Genomic DNA, 19,417 nt, shown 5'->3' with positions numbered 1-19,417 from the left:
CCCTCCCCCTTTTCGGAGGAAGGGTCTAGGCCCGAAACGTCAGCCTCTCTGCTCCTATGATGCTGCTTGGCCTGCTGTGTTCATCCAGCCCTGCACCTTGTTGTCTCTTACATTTACAGGACATTTGTCTCACTCGAATACAGTCACAGGGAAGCAACAGATAAGACCTGGTCAATCTCCATATAGTGGGTGATGACAATTGGAAGATGCTGGAAATCTTCTGATGAATGGGTTCTGAGTAACACTGGCAGTGGCCTGAGAGGAGAAAGTGGGTCTGCTGTTCCTGATACATGGAATGCACAGAAGTTGAGAGGAAAAGAGAGGGAAATAGTTATAAATTTTGTTTATTCTAACCTTAGTTGAAAATATACTGTCACACTCAGGGATCATGCATAGTTCTCAAAATATTAGTTCCAATTCACTTTTGGCAGTAACTTTTCCTTAATCCATTACTTTTAAAAAATTATCTTTGTTGCCATGGTGCCTCTGTCATTCACTTGGCCAGTTGTTGCATTTAAGAAATGAATTACAGCATCCGCTTTTACATCTGTGGAATTATTCCTTCAATGCCGTAGTACAATTAAACTTATCATGTTAAGGCTTTGCATTCCCATTAGTAAATCTCAGTAACAGTCTAATATTCAGGTTGGATTTGTATGTCAGAGCACCATGCATTACTAATCAGTTGCAACAAAACAATCATAATACGATAAAATTCAGTTCAACACAGAAAACGTACATGCACAAAATAAATACATCTAAAAGTAATATTTAAAGTACCATAGTCATCTCAAAGAAAATATAGTACAAAAATAACTTAACTTTTCAAAACAGGACATTACTGATTTGCACTTATACTGATTTTCTGAGGAATAGCAGTCTCAAATGTATAAAAGCACAGTTTGAAGTTGGTGAATTTCAGAAAGTATTTGATTATGAGTTGTGGTTAACACTAAAAATGATATTCACATTTCACATAACATATCCTCTTACTAAAGTGATGTGGAATAGGATTTATGTTCATCAGGAAGATCGATATAATTTAAATGACGTAATTAGTGGCATCTGAGTTTCCAATACTGGAACAATCATTTTGCATTTTACAACTTTCCTTTTAAAGGAATAAAATACGTGTCAGAAATCATTTGGAAGATCAGTTGCCTTGTGAACATTCATCATTGATTACGCAGGACTGAACATGATCTTTGGCTACTGTCTCCCACAGCCTTTACTCCAATAGAGCCAGCAAGATAAAAATCCATGGCCATGATATGTCATCTTGTTTAATTATTACTGTCAGGAACTACCAGAATGCCCCTTGTACAGCTGTAATACAATTACGGTATCCAGAAACAAAATAATCCTTCACTGCCAGGATGAATGGCTGCAAACAGATTAGAACACAATGAATACTGTTGTTTCATAGTCTATTTGAGAAGAGGCACAACTTGCAGTTTATCTTTTATATAAAGACCTCAATATTTCTAATTAGTTGAACAAAAATATGCAAAGGAGACCATGAAATGATCTTTCCAATGATTGGATAGGATTTTCAAATATCTCAGTGATTGTAGACAACACTTTTTCTATTACACCCCATTGCTCTGTTTCTGGGAACAAAATTCTTTCAATTTGTCAAACTTTGAGCCCCAGTCTCTGAGGTAGTCATAATTCAAGTCCTCATCTACATTGGAGGTGTCCATTGAGCTGAGGCTTCCTGCAAGTGAGCCTCGTCCTTCGAAGCAGTATACATGCACCGTGTCCTCGGGAATTGCTCTCAGATCATTATCTGCATCCCAAATAATCCGGGCGACATAGTTTTTGAAGTCTGGAGTATTGGATTGAATTGTCTCAGAAAAGATCATGTTGGGGTGAGTTTTCAGGTTGAGTGGTTTCTCTTCTCGTGATTCAGGAGAGGCCTTTACCAGAGGAGCAGTCATTATTGATGAAGATTGAGACAGACTTGCTCGCAGAGGTTTCTTCAACTCACTGATGTCGTAGCCATTCTAAAAAGTAGAGGAAAAATCAATTTACCCCTTTTGTGCTCGTGATACTGGTGCTGTCAAAATCCAAAAGGTACGTTTTCATCTGATATAACATTGCGGCTTGCTGCACTGTCACAAAATACCCACAATTAAATCTTTTTAGATGATTCTGAGAATTGGAATCCCAACCACTTTTGTGACAAGTTAAATAATTTACTTCTAATGGTGCCTCATACAAGTATGCATTATTTATTCTGTTGGTTAAACTGAGGAGTGCTGAATACCATATTATTTTGCATCCACCTGCTCACATGTAATTCACTGTAACTATCAACTTGCAATGTGTTGGGAATGTAGTGTTTGTGTTGTGAGAGCAACTTTTGTAGAATCAACAAATTAAACCGTTCTTGCTGGTTTGGCAGTCTTCCCCCATAAGTGCCATTTACTATTACAACTTCCTAATTAAAACGAGCTTAATATTTCTTTCATTTAAATCATTTTGTACCAATATTAATTAATTATAGCAATTCTAATGTGAAATTAATGTGTGAAAGAGCCAAAAGCCTAGATTTTCTCATGAAGATAATTTTAATACCAATATTGATGTTTAATGTTGGCCTTTAACTAAGTTCAACTGGAAAAAATATGCCAAAGTGAAATAAAGGTTTTGGGTCCACTTTTTGCCAAAATTTCCATCTCCGTTCCCCGAGTGACTACTGGTTTTATTGTACTTGAAGGTGATAACTCAGAAACAGGCGACCACACTACATTGATTGGATTGTTAATCTCACTACAATGTAATACAGGTTTATTTTATTCATGGAATATGAGCACCATTAGCAAGGTCAGCATTTATTTCCCATCCCCAATTGTCCTTGAAAAGGTAGCAATGAGCTGCCATCTTGAGGCACTGCTGTTCCTGCAGTGTGGGTACACCCACAGTACTGTTAGGGAGGGAGTTCCAGGTTTTGATCCGACAACATTAAAGGAACAGTGATTTCATTCCAAGACAGGATGAAAAATATCTTTGGGGATGCTCCCCTTTGACTTATATATGTGGAAGCAGGCCATTCAGCCCATCAAGTCTACAACAACCTTCTGAAGAGCATCCCACCAAGACCCACCTCATCTCTGTAACCCTGTTTCGGCTACAAATCCCTGGACACTATGGGCAATTTAGCATGGCCAATCCACATAATCTGCACATATTTGGAGTGTGGGAGGAAATCAGAACACCCAGACGAAACCCACGCAGACACTGGGAGAATGTGCAAACTCCACACAGACAGTCGCCCAAGGCTGGAATTGAACCTGGGTCCCTAGTGCTGTGAGGCAGCAGTGCTGACCTCTGAGCCACTGTGCTGTGGTAGACATCAAGGCTTGGAATATGTTGCTGAAGGAGCCTTAATGATTTGCTGAAATGCAACTGCTGCCGCTATGTGTTTATGGTGCACACTATGAATAATTAAAGTGATAATAAGGTACCAGTCAAGAAAAATGCTTGCTTGGGATAGATATGCGTGCTTCCTGGCTTGCCATAGTCATGTGATTGCTACTATAAGACACTCACTGAAGACATCCATCTCACTTCCAGTTAAATAAAGACACAGAAAAGGCAATATTGTGTCCTGTCAGCTCTTAACATGGTGTCAGAGTGGAGCTGAGATTGAGTGCTGAAGAGCTGTATAGAAGCAAAGCTTCTAAAAGAGGATTGCAGGAATGTTCAGAGTTGTTGAAAACTGCTAAAAGCAACTGAAACTAAATAAAGAAGCAAGACACAGATAAAAGGGTGCGATATGGTGGCTGCTGGTCAAAATGAAAGGTGATTGGAAGCTGCGCTGCAAGTTTTTCTACTCTCAATGGTAAAATTGCAAAATTGTGACAAATTTAATTAAGAAACAAGAATAGCTTTGAGTAGCTACTTTTTTAAAATCATTTCTTGGGAGAGACTGTCACAATATGTATTTCATGCTAAATCTGTCCAAATTACAAACAAGCAAAAAGACAGAAAGTTTGAAAGCAGACTTTGAACCCAATTTGAACATAATTTAATGAAATGCATGAGTTCAATATTTGGGCCCAAGGTGCAAAATAATTCATTGATCAAATGTGACCTCGTTAACACAACCTTCAGGATGCTGTGAATTTGTACAACTAAAGATTACCTAATTAAATATAGGATGCATTAGACATAAGAGATGCTGCAGTGACAGCATATTTAGTGAGAGAAAATAAATGTATGCTCAGGAAAGTGATTGACATATGCAGAGGTTGTAAATCAGCTGCTAGAGCATAGTCAAGGCAGAGAAAAAAATGCCTTGTGTTATGCTGATAGGTATTCCAGGCTGAAAAGACAAAAAAGGACATGGATAAAGTCAGTTTGTAAATATTTCAAAGGAAAAGAAAGCATGTCCAGTGTGGTGAAAGCTGCAAGAAGCCAAATGATTGTGCACACAAGTCTTTAGTTAGAAGAAAACATGATAAGTAAGTACAGATGGTCACTGGAGAGATATCAGCCAAGATTTTAACGAATCACCCTGAACCAAACTATTATATGATGTAGTCAGATTGAAAAGTGACAAACAGTTTGTGGCTATTGGAATGATGATTGCAGAAGGAGAACATCATAGAATCCCTACAGTGTGGAAACAGGCCCTTTGCCTAACAAGTCCACACTGAACCTCAGAGAATCCCATCTAGACCCATCCCCTTGTAACCCACCTAATCTACATATCCCTGTACACTATGGGTAATTCAGCATGGCCAATCCACCTAACCTGCACATCTTTAGACTGTGGGAGGAAACCCATGCAGACATGGGGAGAACATGCAAACTCCACACAGACAGTTGCCTGATGCTGGAATTGAACCCGGGTCCCTGGTACTGTGAGGCAGCTATGCTAACCGCTGAGCCATCATACCACCCCAATACCAACATATAGTTAGATATCAGTCCATCATGCAGCATTATGAACTTCACAGACTTGTGTGAAGTCGGTCAACATGGTGATCCAAAAATGAAGCTCTTGAAAGTAAGTTTGAGGCTCAGTGATGGAACCATACACAGGACAATAGGTCAAATTATCCTGATCAAAGAGCAAAAACAACTCATCTCAGCAAGAACCAGTCTAAAGCTTTGATGGTAACCCTTAACATGCTAACAGAGATTTACAACATGTCACAGCATACTAAACTATTGACTGTGAAACAGATCGTAGAAGAGTATAGTAATGAGTTTCCTGGTTTCGCATGAGTTCCTGGAGAATATTATCTAAGCAGAGGAAAGTGTAAGACAAATTCAGAATCTGCTGAGGAAAGTTAAAGATGCCCTCAAGACTAAGGCAAGGACTGTTTAGGGGTAGTCAACATGGATTTATGCACAGGAAATCATGTCTCACTAACTTGATTGACTTTGTTGAAGAGGTAGCAAAGAAGATTGATGAAGGCAGAGTGTTGTCTATATGGACTTCAGCAAGGTGTTCGACAAGGTTCGACATGGTAGACTGGTCAGCAAGGTTGGATCTCATGGAATTTAGAGGGATCAAGCAAATTGGATACAAAATTGACTTGAAGGTAGGAGACAGAGGATAGTGGTAGAGGGTTGTTTTCCAGACTGGAGGCCTATGACCAGCAGTGTGCCGCAAGGATCGGTTTTGGGTCCACTGCTTTTCATCACTTATATAAATGATTTGGATGTGAATATAAGGGGTATGGTTAGTAAATTTGCAGATGGCATCAAAATTGATGATGTAGTGGATAGTGAAGCAGATTATCTCAGAGTACAACAGGATTTTGATCGGATGGGCCAATAGGCTGAGGATTGGCAGGTGGAGTTTAATTTAGATAAATGTGAGGTGTTGCATTTTGGTATGGCAAATCAGAGCAGGACTTATACAGTTAATGGTAGGGCCCTGGGGAGTGTTGCCAAACAAGGAGACCATGGGGAGTGGGTGCATAGTGCCTTGAAAGTGGAGTTGCAGGTAGACAATGGAGTCTTTTATTATGCTTGCCTTTATTGCTCAGTGCATTGAGTATAGGAGTTGGGACATAATGTTGGGGCAGGACATCGGTGAGGCCACTTTTGGAATACTGCATTTAATTCTGGACTCCCTGCTACAGGAATGATGTTGTTAAATTTGAAAAGTGTCAGAAAAGATTTAGGGTGATGTTGCCAAGGTTGGATGGTTTGAGCTATAGGGAGAAGCTGAATAGGCCGGGGCTTTTTTCCTGGACCATTGGAGGCTGAAGGGTGACCTTATAGAGTTATATAAAATCATGAGAGCCATGAAAATGGTGATTAGCCTTTTTCCAAGGGTAGGGGAGTTCAAAACTAGAGGGCATACGTTTAACGTGAGAGGAGAAAGATTTAAAATGGACCTGAGGTGCAACTTTTTCATACAGAGAGCGGTGCGTGAAAGGAACAAGCTGCCAGAGGAGGTGGTGGTGGCATTTAAAAGGCATCTGGATGAGTACATGGGTAGGAAAGGTTTAGAGGCATATGGGCTAAATACTGGTAAAGGCGATGAGATCAGTTTAGGATATCTGGTCAGCGCGGACGAGTTGGACGGAAGGGTCTGTTTCCTGACTGTACAACTCTGTAACACTATGACCAGCCGGAAAGTCAGGATAGAAGAACTAGAAAGAAAGGGGTAATCAAGGAAGTGACAACCCCTGCAGAATGGATTAGCAGCATGATAGCAGTGAAATAACCTGGAAACTGAAAGTAACCATTGATCTAAAAAGATCTGAATTAAGCTCTGACTAGATCTCAATAACTATGCAAATCTGTCAGAATTTTGCTACAACTTACAAAGGCAAAAATAGTCAGTACACTTGATGTGAAGGTTGGTCATTGACAAGTGAAGTTGGTTGAAAGCAGTAGTTTTCTAGATACATTTTGGCTACTGTTTGTGAGATACAGATAATTGTGCACACGGTTTGGCATTTCCACGGATTCAGTGCAGAACCACTGCACACAGCATGAGATTGATAGTGATTTTGCCAGGATGTAAACTACACTAGATGATCTGCTGGATTACGAATGAAGAGACACAATAACAGAGCCGTTACTGACCATGATCAAAATCTATAGTGACAATTAACTAGTGCTTACCAGATGAACCTAAAACTGAACACAGTATATAAGTCACTCACTGACAGCAATAAGTTTTTGCTCAGATTCCGAGAAGTTGAGAGTTGTAGCAGTGATGTAGCAAGCAACAGATGTAAAAGCAGTGCAACAATTTATTGAATTAGTTTTAGCAAAATTCTTGCTCAGTTGTCATCAGAGTGTGAATCATTAAGCCAAGAATGTGCATTTGTACTGGGATGCAGAACAAGAAGTGGCATTCACTAAAATCAAGCTACTAGGCATGGTGACATCAGAAACTGAAATACAAGATGTAAATATTGAAATCACCCTGCAGTGTGATATCAGCAAAACAAGATTCAGAGCAACCCTAAGGCAGAAGGACAACCAGTTGCATTAGCAGCCAGGGAGTTAACATAAGCAGAAGATTGCTGTATTCATATCAAGAAAGAATGTCTAGGCCTTGTCTTTGCTTATGAACATTTCTGCTTGGAAAAGACAAGTGATAGTCGAGTCTAACACATGGAATTAGACCCAGTGTGCAAAACACTGAGAAACAAAACCAGAAGTAATACCAACCACCCCAGCAAACTGAGGCATATAAACAACAGGTGATGAAACGCTTGCAACCAAACACACAGGCTCGGCAAGCATGTCTACAACCTCGTTCACAACCCGAGCTACAAATCTTCTTGAAAACTTTAAAGTTGAGTCCAATCATAAGCTTCAACATATTTTCCTCAGGCAGCTACTATCTGCTCCAAAGAACTTGCAATGAATGTTCCTCCAATTACAGAGGTATCATCTGGATGCGACATAAAGCAACAGAAAAATCTACATCGTTGACATGCTGTCAAAAACAGCAGTCTCTTAAAAGAAAGTAGAACATTCCATGATAGGGCGTGAACTCTTTGATATCTAATATGAAGCAGCAGCTTGAAAATAATATGTGAATAAAAAAAATCAACCCAGCAGAGACACTGAATATAACACAGAAGGACTTTGCTGATTAAAGTGAACTACCCAACAAGATGTAACTCTCCAAGAACTGCAAAGTTAGAGATGTAAGAATGGCCTGAAAACATCAAGGACTCTCCTGTGGTCACAACAGTTAATAGGGAATATAGAGATGGCATTGAAATGACCCTCCTGAAGACTGCCAAACCACGACCAATGTTGAGTATTGGAGAGCCAGTCACAGTAAAAATCTTTAATACTTTCAATGAGAGTCAGCTCAGGTTGAATTGGGACCTGTGTAGAGCAGTTGAGACCTCAATTTTATAACGTGGAAGTGAATGGCCAGATATTCAGACATAGTTGTAACTAGAGGCACATATACACAACTAATAATGCACAACAGACATTTGCAGCCAGCTGATCAGGAAGATGTTATCTCAACATCTGCATGAAGCACAGACCAACCAGAGGTCAACAGCACCTCAAAAATAGAACAACAACACTGCAGCAACAAGTGATCTGGGATCAATTCTTCCCAGACAGGGAACATTACCCAGGTGATAAGTTATCAACAATATGATTAAGAAACTCATATGATTTAAAAACTATGAATGTGATGAATATGTGGAGATGGATGGGAATAATGAACTGCTAATGCATGAGAACAGTGTAGGTATAATTCACAATATAAATGATAATTCATGGATTTTTTTTTCTTATATTGAAAGGAGGATGTTTGCGATAGAAGTGCAATAATTGTCATGTGTCTAAAGCAAAGCTATGTGGTCAGTCTAGTTATTCAACATTTTGGTAATAATTTGACCAACTAAGTGGATTGCTATGCAATTCCGCAGACCAGTTAAGAATTAATTACATTTCTATGGGTCTGCACTCATGTTTAAAAATAGCAGCTGTAATTCTCTGAATGATATTGATAAGCCAGACTTTTTTAGGCTAATCCAATAGTTCTGCAACCATCATTACTGAGATTTTTAAATTCCAGATTTGTACAATTGCTTGAATTTAAATTCCCCAAGCTGTTAGTGTGGGATTTGAACTCAGGCCTCTATAGCATGTGCCACAGGTAGCATGGTGGCTTAATAGTTAACACTGCTGCCTCACAGCGCCAGGGCCCTGGGTTTGATTCCAGCCTTGGGCAACTGTGTACATGGAGTGTGCACATCCTCTCTGTGCTGACGTGGGCTTGCTCCGGTTTCCTACCACAGTCCAAAGATGTGCAGGTTAGGTGGATTGGCCATGCTAATTGCCCCGTGTCCAGGGTTGTGCAGATTAGATGGATTAGTCATGGGAAATGCAGAGATACAGGGATAGGGTAGAGGGAGGGTCTGGGTGGGACACTCTTTGGACAGTCATTGAATCATAGGATCATAATTTGGAATAAAGGTTCATAAGATTATCCTTGATGATTTTACATCCAGGGAGGTTTTGATGCTGGATCCGGACTTGGCAGAAATAACAGAATGAGGGACTGGAGTTTCAAATCAGGAACAGGAACTTGGCAATCAGATGATTTCTGGGTCCTGGCTCCACTGCTCAACAGTGCAGCTCTTTTAAACCTCTTTTTAAATTCAAATGTCCTAAGTTGAGAGGATGCATGCTCAGCACCCAATTAGATGCACTGCCTCAAAGAGGCACTGGCTGCTTGTCTATTGCAAGAGGCGAAAGCAAGCAGCAGCTATGCTGGGGCCTGCTATAGGTCAGACGTCTCTTTAGAAGACCAGGAGGTGGAATTCAGATGAGACCAGATATGCAAATGAAAGAAAAGGTAAAATACTGATCCAGTGCCAGGTGTCCCATCAAGATACAACTTTACACAAATTCAAATGAACTTCCCAATGTCTCTGTGATGAACCTGACAACTGGACAACTTTCAGGTTGACCAAATTAAACATTAAAAATTATGTTCTAACTGGACAGGCCTACAGCACGTTAAGTGATGTAATTAGATTTTAATTGGTGGCAAGTAAGTTTCCGTTCCATCCACTGTATCGGTCCTTTGAAATTCCAAACTATCCCTGAGGTATTGGACTCCTGAGACAACCTCGGGGATTCTGATTTTGAAATTCCGCTTATACCTGTTTCTGTCCCTGTTTTGAAAATTCAGCTTGAAATTGTGTTAAAGATGTGAAGTCGACCCACCAGATGAAGGGATTCTTTCATTAAAAACAGAAGGAAAATGAAATGTCAGCAGGATTACCTGCAGGAATAAGAGCTAAACTGAGTGCAACCTCACTGGAATCTTGGCAAGTAACACACAGCAGAGACAGAACAAGGGTAAAAGGAAGAAGAGGTGACTTTTAGTCCTCTCCCTTCATTCAGAACCTTTACTGAACTTCTTGAGACTTCCACAATTAGTTCCCCAACCCCCTATTCTTCCTCCACACTATTAAATCCACCATTCCTGGTTTTATACAGACAGGGCGGGGAAATTGGCCTGTGTCCTTATACCAGCGTCTGTCAGCAATTAAATTCATTAAGTCAGTCAAGAAGCAACCAATCAAGTTAACTGGTAGCAACAGGAGAATTAAAATGTTTAATATTGAGTTAAGTTTCAGGGATCCAGCAAGTATCTCCCTGTCCTGATCTTCTGAGTTCCCTTATTGGCAACAGTGCCTGACTTTGACTGGCACAGTTAAGGCTATCCAATTCTAAGTATATTACAAAACACACCTTGATTTAAAAGTACACAACAAAAACATAGGAAAAGTTAGAGATAACAAGGTGTAGAACTGGATGAACACAGCAGGCCAAGCAGCATCAGAAGAGCAGGAAAGCTGACATTTCGGGCCTAGACCCTTCTTCAGAAAATCGCCCGAAACGTCAGCCTTCCTGCTCCTCTGATGCTACTTGGCCTGCTGTGTTCATCCAGCTCTACACCTTGTTATCTCAGATTCTCCAGCACCTGCAGTTCCTACTATCTCCATAGGAAAAGTTAACTGGGCATCCTGTTTATCCAACAACAAAGGTAGAAGTACCACACCAGGTCGTTCAAGGACTTCAAAACATGTTCGGAGGGTGACAGAATGAATTAGTTCTCCCAGAAGCTAAGACAGTACTCTTGTTGACTTCAGTTTCTAGGTGACTTTTATGCACATGAAGGTGGAACCAATTAACATTGAGCAATTAAAAATGATCCATTCTGGCAGAAGCAGCGGGTGTATTCTCCCACCATTGGGGGCCGGTGGCAGCAGACTCTTTAAGATGGTGGCACCAGCAAGGCAACATCTACAGCCAAAATGGGTCTCGTGGCCTGGCGGCAGCCTGGCATGGCACTGGAGCCAGGAACTGTTGGTTGTGGTGTGAGTGAGGGTTCAGCAGTGTCAGTGCCCAGTGGCAAAGAGATGGCGCTCAAAGTGGGGCAACTCCTATATTGGAGGGTCTGGTTCAGGTGGCGGTGAGGTGATGGAGATTTCTCTTGAGGGCAGGTGCCAGCATAGACTGGGTCGGAAGGCTGATATTGTGAACATTTTACTTCTTTATTTTTCTAATTTACTCCTATGACCTATAATGCTGTACTATTTATTTCTTTAATGTTCTAATTTTTTTTTGTTTCCTAAGAATTTGATCTTAAGTATCTGTACCTACGTGCCTTAGATGGCACTGTAATGCAATGAGTGTAGACTTTTCGCCATACTCATTTGCGTACATGCGACATTAAAGCTAATTCAACTCAATTGAATTCTCAGCATCAATCAGCTGCAGCAAGCCAGTGTTACTAGCAAGGCCATTCCTTGCAGGATTGGGATAATTCAGGGATTATCTATTCCTAGATACCCTTGAAAAGATGTAGGTGAGCTGCATCCCTGAACCACTACTGTCCATATGGTGAAAGTACACCTGTTATGCTATCAGCTAGGGAATTCCAGGCATTAGCATCATCAATAATGAAGAAACAGTGAATATGTGTCCAGCTAGTGATGGTGTCTGATTTGAAGGCAATATTTCCTCATGTCTTGTCCTTCTAGAAGATCATAGAATCCCTACAGTGTGGAAACAGGCCCTTCAGCCCTTGGAACATCCCACCCAGGCCCATACACCTATAATCCACACAATCCTGAACACTACAGGCAATTTAGCATGGCCAATCCACCTATCCTGCACATCTTTGGACTGTGGGGGGAAACCAGGGCACCGGGAGGAAACCCACGCAGACACAGGGAGAATGTGCAAACTCCACACAGACAGTCGCCTGAGGCGAGGGATTGAACCTGGGTCCCTGGTGCTGTGAGGCAACAGTGCTAACCACTGAGCCACCAAGCCACCATGCCACCCATGAAAGTGATTGAGTTCAGACAGTATTTGTACTTTCTATCGTTGTCCATCTCCAACAAAAATTGAAATTGGTTACATTCAGTTTACACTGAATGTTTCCTCAGAGAGGAAACGTTTTTCCATCAGTCTGGGCTGATTATAATTTAGATCCTGAGGTGAAAACACAGCAAACCTAGGCTCTCCAGCAGCATTTTGCAAAGCAGACCAAAAAGATTTGATTCATCACACAAAAAAAAATCAGCCCTGACATTTAATTCTAAATGTTTGTAGAAGGAAGGTTAAACAACCTTGCATACCTGGTCTTCTTCTCCCCCACCTTCCTCATCATAATTTAGAATATTTTCCCGTACATCTTCCCAACTTTCATGCTCAACAGGTATGTGGTAAACTCCTCCTTTCTGGAACTTGGTTTTTCCACACAGGCCCCATATACTGAAGCCAATTACCAGAACTGAAATAGCAAAGGTAAAATTGTGACAGATTCGTATTTAAGAGTTTTTACTCCATGTCTGTAAATGATATTCCATTACTCAGAGAAAAAGACTGCAGTAGTTTATATTATTCAATTAACATTGTCAAAACCCCTATGAAATAATTGAATTAGTGATGGTGTGTTAAAATAATGATAATTGTAAAATCTAGATCAGTGTCTACTACACCAAAGCAAACTTATTCTTCAATGTGTGGAGACAGATATAACCGCGCTGTAGTAAACAAACAGATGCCAGTTTACAATTGGATAATTCAGTTTTGGGGTGAGGGAAGGGCACAGCCCTTAAAATTATAAATTAGGCAGATAAAGCACAAACAAATTTCTAGGGGCAGTTAGTATAACTTCATTTTAGGTTTCTTTACTTAGGGGGGAAATGCGAGATGGAAAATCAATATTGTTTGCAGATATCCTTATCTAGTATAAATATTTCATTTCTACTCAATATTATACAGAAATTCCCATTAAGTACACTAAAGAAACACAGTGCAAAGTAATTGGAAGAATATAGAGGGCCAATCAGTGCATCAATATATTTGATGAGGGCAGGACTGTGGGTTTGATTGTGGATTGTGTTAACAGAATGTCACCACAGTCACAATCTTTGGATGTTCTTACAGCATGTGGACTGCACCAGCTCAAGACATACTAGCACCTTCTCATCAGCTATTCAGCATTAGCCGATGATACTGGCCTTCCCTGCAATGCTTGCTTGCCATGAGTAAATAAAAAAAAAGTCTTGAATGGCCTCCCTCTGTGTTGTATGTATCAACGATTCTAACATGTTAAGAGTCTCCAATATTAGAAAACCCAGTTTCTTTGGGATTGCTGTTGTACTGTGATTGAAGAAACTCTTACTCTCATGTTCACCCTCGTATGGTTACTGAGTAATATCTGGAAATGCTCGAGATTCAACCAGCCTGCTTTCTCAACCAAGAATTATATGCAAAACAAGTGTGTTATTATGTTAAGCAATTTTGCCTATGCTGAGAAGTTTGTCCTTTTACTGCCTTTGGAGCCTTTCTACACAAAATGGCAACACCGAGGCAGCAATTCCTAGTTCCACATGAAGTGTGGAAACTTGTGTGGTGCTTGTGCAAAATCACTTGCTCTTAGCATGCATAGTGTGATGTAGAGTGTATAGTTTATTCTACCTTTAATATTGTAAGTTGGGTTTTTTATTGCAATTTTTTTTTCTGGCTTTTTGAGTTAGCATCATGTGGGTTTTCTGTATGTCTGCAGATAATAATTAACTTGTCAATATTTCTGCAGCCATGGTCATTTATTTTAAAATAGTTTTGAGGTGGGTGTGGGAAATCATCTCTCACTAAATTAATTGATTTCTTTTTGAAGAAGCAACAAAGAGGATTGATGAGGGCGGAGCGGTGGACGTGATCTATATGGACTTCAGTAAGACATTCAAAAGGTTAGATCATATGGAATAGAGGGAGAACTAACTATGTGGATGCAGAACTGGCTCAAAGGTAGGAGTCAGAGGGTGGTAGTGGAGGGTTGTTTTTCAGACAGGAAGCCTGTAACCAGTGGTATGCCACATGGATTGGAGCTGAGTCCACTGCTTTTTATCATTTATATAAATGATTTGAATGTGAACATAGGAGGTATGGTTAGTAAGTCTGCAGATGACACCAAAATTGGTGGTGTAGTGCATTAAGTATTGAAGTTGGGAGGGAGGTCATATTGCGGCTGTACAGGATATTGGCTAGGCCACTTTTATTTCTGGTCTCCCTATTAAAGGAAGAATGTTATGAAACATGAAAGGATTCTGAAAAGATTGGCAAGGATGTTGCCAGGGTGGGAGGATTTGATCTAAAGGGAGAGGCTGAATAGACCATGGCTACTCTCCCTGGAGCGTCGGAAGCTGAGGGGTGACTTTATAGAAGTTTATAAAATCATGAGGGGCACAGATACAGTGAATTGCCAAGGCATTTTCCCCAGGGTGGGGAAGACCAAAACTGGAGGGCATAGGTTTAAGGTGAGAGAGAAAAGATTTAAAAGGGACCTGAGGGGCAACTTTATTATGCAGATGGTGGTGCATGTATGGAATGAGCTGCCAGAGGAAAAAGGCTTTGGGATGGGTATATGAATAGGAAGGGGTTTAGAGGGATATGGACCAAATGCTGGCAAATGGGACTAGATTTATTGAGGACATTTGATCGGCATGGACGAGTTGAACCGAAGGGTCTGTTTCCATGCTGTACATCTCTATGACTCTATGACTAGCTTTAGAATTAGTAGGATCTTGTGTACATTAGTAGGGTTGTATAACCAAACAAGATAAACAATCTCTTGTTTGGAAGATCAGAAGAGTTTTTTAGTAAGCTTAAAGGAATCACCTATAGTTTAGAGAGGTTTTTGCTTTAGTCTTACTGTAGTTTTGAGCAGACCCAAGAAGTTCTTGGATCGCAGCACAGACCAGTGTTGCTGAGAAGGGAAGGATGCGGCAAATTTAGATTATCTTAGAGTAAAGAGTTGGTGATGTTCCATGATTAGAACTGTTGGGATAAAATGCAAAGATGTTTCTTAAAGTTGATTAAATTTAAGCTCGTGTATATAACAGTTCCAGGAAGAAGTTATCTGCAATTTCATACTATAATTTGAAATCATGTGACGTAAATCAATTGAGGCATTAGAGACAGGGATTCTGATTACTGCACAAGTGGCGTTTTCAAGTACACTTGTGCCAGATGTTCATTTTGGGTACTGTTAAAAAAAAACATTGCTTTTCTTTTCAATTTATAAATGAGTGTTATAGGATTAATGGGATTACACTTTTAATATGTGTATAAAAATCTTTTGAATTTGTATTAAGATTGTTTGACTAATTCTATCTTATCTTCATTTCTTTTGTTCATAAACTTCTGCTTTAGTGTGAAAAGAACCTGCAGCATTGCAGGCTTATGTTTCAGTGTTAAAACCAAATCAGAACAAAAATATGATCTATCAAGCCGAATTTCAGACTGGGATCTGGCTTTTCCAGTAATTACATCAGCTGGAATCATAACAGTGTAGAAGAACACTTCAAGGAACACAAATGAATCTGGCTCTTGAAAGTTTAACACAAAGGTAACAACAGACAGACATAGTATTAGTGCATATTGTGAAGTCATGTGATGTCATATGACATCAGCAAAGATGCCAAATGGGACAACTTAGATCAGAGGAGGAGCACATTAATGAGTAATACATTAATGAGCTACCTAGTAAGAGGAGGAGGCATGAGCTGACAGCCAGAATGGAGTTGATGTTCAGCACTGCTGGGATTCCTGAAGTCACCATGCTGATCTCACACTGCTGTCCTTTGTAACCTTCTTTGCAATGGCAGACAAACATATCCAGTGTTTGAGCAACGCATGTGCCCCCGTTCCGACACGTCCATGCTCCACACGGTGACATTGCACAGTGCTCAAGGCCTGTTCCGTTACTAATCACTATCACTTGACCAATTGGACACCTGCATTAGACACAGACAAGAATGACAAGCTTTCAGAAAAGAATTCAATATATTTTTGTCTCAGTTTTCCTATATCTCCCTCAAGCTTATTTTGAGAATGCTGCTTTCGAGTCAAACACAAGAAAGTAAATCTTTTCCCAACTTTTGCTTCCTGTAGGAAAATGTCTGATGGCATCTTGATGGCAAGTACAAATCAGAAAGTCACCAGCTGGGAAAATGTGACTGCAGACTGTGAATGTTTATGTTACCATAATAACTGTATCATGCAGTTTCTTTTCTAGATGTCTTGTATGATGAATAGAAATATATAAATATGATTGTAGGTTTAACATGATTGAAAAGTATAAAAAACGCAGTAAAGGCACAATATTTGTGTATTTCAAGCAGTTAATTACTGGATAGTGTACAATGTTTGATGCAAACAAATAAACATTTGACTTGATTTAAATAGTGCAAATCCATATTCACTATTTGCCGAGCACAGTACATTAATGCTATTTACGATTAACTGAAATACCAACCCTCCAGGAAGGAGTTTCGAGGAATTGGCGATTAATCGCCAAGATGCTGCTGTGAGCAAGCTCAGGAGATGCATCTTATGTGCATGAAAACATTTTGAACATTTCTTACAACATTTGCTTTTCTTTCATTAACTATGAAAATATAGCTGTTAAAGGAAGAAAGACTGTTTGACTATCAAGGACCATTCACTTGAATCACAAAGAATTTTGTTCACTTTCCAACTAGCATGTGGTGGCAGTATAGCAAGAACATGGAACATTGGTCCACTAAGAGTAGGAGCATGTGATCATGGCAGTTGGAATGAAACCTCCAGGCATAACCCAACTTGGTAAGTAGTGTCAAAACAGGAAGTGCTGGAGAAACTCCACAGGTCTGGGAACATCTGTGGAAAGTGAAATACAGTTAAACGTTTGGAGTTCAAAGGGTGCTGTCAGCCCTGCTTTGTTTTTATTTCAATTCTCTATGTTTAAAAGACATTTGGATAAGTACATGAATAGGAAAGGTTTCGAGTGATATGGGCCAGGAGCAGGCAGGTTAGTTCAGTTTGGGATTATGTTCAGCATGGACTGGTTGGACCGACGGGTCTGTTTCCATGCTATGTGACTCTATGACTCTAAATACCATCCACTTTTGGTCTAGTAATTAGAGATTCATTACATGACATGGTTACATTAGTGTTTACAAAGAGTTCGCAATCTTGTACCTGCACTCATGTTTTCTCCATAAATCCACACAATAGAAAGGGATAGAACAGGGCCTGCTGCTACAGGCATCTGAGTGGCAGCCAATTGTTATACTCTGTCGTTCTAGGGTAGCAGTTAACATTGTATTTGTTCCATCCATTGGTAAGAGATGACCATTTAATCGAACATCACGCATGCAGCCTAAATTCAAGCAAAGGCACAAGTATTTAGCTTTCTTACTTTAGCCTTTCAGCCATCATTGAATACACAGCGAATAAAAACAAACACTTTAAGACCAACTACTTTAAAACTCTAGCACCCTTTGTTTAGCAATGTGGGTCTAACTACAGCACATGGAGTGCAGTGGTTTAAGAAAGCAGATCACCTCCACCTTCTCAAGGGCAACAAGGGACAGACAATAAATGTGGGCAATACCCACATCCTGTTAATGAATAAAATTTCTTGTTAATTGTTAATCAGCTGATATTCAATGTATATTGCTTCACTTCTATCGTTAATTAAGGGGATAGTTTCCTGTTGCTGGGGCTTTGCCCTTAGGATTGATCCAAAGTGAATCAACCATTAATGTTCTATCCATGCCAATGAAAAACTGCTCAGGGTGCCTTAAACTATTAGCGGTTAAATATAAAGATAAAAACGGAATTTGGGAGGGTGCGTATTGGGCTGCTATCTCTGAGAAATGTGGACCTTCTAATGAGCCCACCTCAGCACTGCACTCCTCCTGCACCGAACTGTGGAGCACAAAACCCAAGATCTCCCTGCCCACGTCTCTCAGAGACAAGATGAGGTGCAAATGCAGATCAGAGGCAGGATCACATCTCAGAAACTCACTTCTCTGGCCTGAGATGACAATCTTGGACAAGATGTGTAAGAGACGACTATTGTTGGACTTAGTTTTAGCAAATGAAGCTGGCTAGTAGAAAAGACATCAGTGGAAGAGCATTTTCATACTGGTGATCACACTTCAGTGAGATTTAGCATCAATATGGAAAAAGACAAAGGCAGACCAAGCCATCAAGTAGCAAAAGGACAATTGTAGGAAGCTGAGATGTGATACAACAAAAATGAACTGGAAGCAATTACTTGATGCCAAGTCAGCATGAGAGAAATGGGAGGAGTTAGACAGGATTCAGAACAAACATATTCCTGCAAAGAAAAGCAGTGAGACTTCTAATTCTAAAGGATGTTAGGTGTTAAGAAGCATACGGGGAGGTTAAAGCCAAAAAAAAAAGTTTAAGACAGATATTAAGTGCTCATACTGAAAACCTAAAGGAGCACAAAAAGAACAGAACAGAATTCAAAATGGAAATTAAGAAGGCAAAAAGACCACAAACAAATAATGGCAAATAAAATCAAGAAAAGCCCAGAGATGTCTTATTAACTCATAAAGAGCAACGGGACAGCTAAGCAAAGAGTATGGCTTAATGGAAACCCATCACAAAAGAGATATTTCCCTCCCCAACCCTATCTGCCTTTTGTAGGGACCGCTCACTCCACAACTCCCTCATCCGCTCCACACTCTGCTCCAACCCTACCACACTCCATACCAACCCCACTGCACTCCGCTCCGACCCCACCGCACTCCGCTCCGACCCCACCGCACTCCGCTCCATCCCCACCACTCTCCACTCCATCCCCACCACTCTCCACTCCATCCCCACCACTGTCCGCTCCAACCCCACCATCCCCACCACTCTCCACTCCATCCCCACTGCACTCCGCTCCATCCCCACCGCACTCCGCTCCATCCCCACCACTCTCCACTCCAACCCCACCGCACTCCGCTCCAACCCCACCATCCCCACCGCACTCTGCTCCATCCCCACCGCACTCCACTCCAACCCCACCGCACTCCGCACCAACCCCACCGCACTCCGCTCCAACCCCACCGCACTCCGCTCCAAC

General features: G+C 40.7%; 1 protein-coding gene across 1 annotated transcript in view; it reads right to left on the bottom strand.

Moving 5' to 3' along the window:
• Window positions 1-1,589: 1,589 nt before the first annotated feature.
• Window positions 1,590-19,417, bottom strand: part of si:dkey-22o22.2 (neural-cadherin) — a 235,539-nt gene continuing 217,711 nt past the window's right edge. Inside the window, exons 30-33 of the mRNA XM_048596155.1 lie at window positions 17,512-17,692; window positions 16,033-16,286; window positions 12,621-12,775; window positions 1,590-2,006 (exon numbers count right to left, since the gene is read on the bottom strand). Of these exons, the coding sequence (XP_048452112.1) occupies window positions 1,590-2,006; window positions 12,621-12,775; window positions 16,033-16,286; window positions 17,512-17,692 (1,007 nt within the window). The remainder of the gene's footprint in view (window positions 2,007-12,620; window positions 12,776-16,032; window positions 16,287-17,511; window positions 17,693-19,417) is intronic.

This window comes from Rhincodon typus, chromosome 4 (genome assembly GCF_021869965.1).
Source record: "Rhincodon typus isolate 14 chromosome 4, sRhiTyp1.1, whole genome shotgun sequence".
NCBI lineage: Eukaryota > Metazoa > Chordata > Chondrichthyes > Orectolobiformes > Rhincodontidae > Rhincodon > Rhincodon typus.
Note: the sequence above shows the minus strand (reverse complement) of the source record. Positions and strands in the feature narration are given on the sequence as shown.